The sequence below is a fragment of the Microtus ochrogaster genome, chromosome 7 (genome assembly GCF_000317375.1).
Source record: "Microtus ochrogaster isolate Prairie Vole_2 chromosome 7, MicOch1.0, whole genome shotgun sequence".
In the NCBI taxonomy this organism is placed as follows: Eukaryota; Metazoa; Chordata; class Mammalia; order Rodentia; family Cricetidae; genus Microtus; species Microtus ochrogaster.
In genome coordinates, this window is record NC_022014.1 from 80,137,793 (window position 1) to 80,139,132 (window position 1,340).

Below are 1,340 nucleotides of genomic sequence, written 5' to 3' on the forward strand. Positions count from 1 at the left end.
CCAAAGCTGTGGAAGACCAAGAAGCCCTGAAGACCTGTGCACTGGTTGGCCAGCTTGCGAATTCTGTCCAAGACGAGGTCGATGATCTCCTTGCCAATGGTGTAGGGGCCACGGGCATAGTTATTGGCAGCATCTTCCTTGCCTGTGATGAGCTGCTCAGGGTGGAAGACCTGGCAGTGGGTACCAGTGCGAACTTCATCAATAACCGTGAGCTCCAGGTCTACGAACACTGCCCGGGGCACGTGCTTGCCAGCGCCTGTCTCACTGAAGAAGGTGTTGAAGGAGTCGTCTCCTCCCCCAATGGTCTTGTCACTTGGCATCTGGCCGTCAGGCTGGATGCCATGTTCCAGGCAGTAGAGTTCCCAGCAGGCATTGCCGATCTGGACACCAGCCTGGCCGACGTGGATGGAGATGCACTCACGCATCGTAGCTACGGGTTAAAAGGCGAAGGTAACAGAGCGGACACCGGGTCCCGGTTCCCGACAGCTAAGAGTCAAGGTAAGTAACACAATGAGGCCAGCAAACTGGGTTTTGTGAATTCATTTGCTTGTTTAAAAGGGAGACTTTTGATTTGGCTCAGGGTTTAGACAGTAGCCATTTGTTTTGTATTTCTGGATTCATGTGAGGCAGGCTATCATGACTGAGGACTGAGATGGTACAGGCTCTATTTTTAGAATATATGTCTATATATAATATATATTTATATTTATGTGTGTGTTTGCATGATTGTATGTGCACTATGTGCACACAGTACCACTAGTGGCCACAAGATGGTGGCAGAACCCCTAAAGCTGGAGATACAGACACTTGTGAGCCACAGTGTGGGTGCCAGAAACTGAACTCTGGTCCTCTGTGCCATCTCTCCAGCCCCAGACTATTTTGTTAGCTAGAATAATCATATGGCTAGACAACTGTTCAACATACCTAGACCTAATATAAATTCCTCATGTGGCACATTAGATTTTCCAAATAAAAATTCCCAAGATCTGGGCTGGGGAGATGGCTCTGTGGATAAGAGTGTGCTTGCTGTGAAAACAAGAGAGCGTGAGCTCAAATCTCCAGCACCTATGTAAAAGCACAGCATGGCCACTTGTGCTTATAACCCTAGCTTTGGGAGGTGGAGACAGAAGGATTCCAGAAGCTTGCTCACAAGCTAGCCTAGCTGAAACTCAAGCTTCGGGTGCAGTGAGAGACCCTGCCTTAAAAAAAGAAAAAAAAAAAAAGACAGTGTCATTGAGGACGACACAACATTCTCCTCTGGCCTCCCAGGTCCATGTGCATGGGTGGGAGGCACTGCAATTGTGCACACACACACACACCACACACACACCACACACACA

At 48.7% G+C, this 1,340-nt stretch overlaps 1 protein-coding gene across 1 annotated transcript in view; it reads right to left on the bottom strand.

The window, feature by feature from the left end:
• Nucleotides 1-489, bottom strand: part of LOC101979274 (tubulin alpha chain-like) — a 1,563-nt gene extending 1,074 nt beyond the window's left edge. The window contains exon 1 of the mRNA XM_013347591.2: nt 8-489. Within this exon, the coding sequence (XP_013203045.1) occupies nt 8-425 (418 nt within the window). The 5' untranslated portion in view covers nt 426-489. The remainder of the gene's footprint in view (nt 1-7) is intronic.
• Nucleotides 490-1,340: the final 851 nt, after the last annotated feature.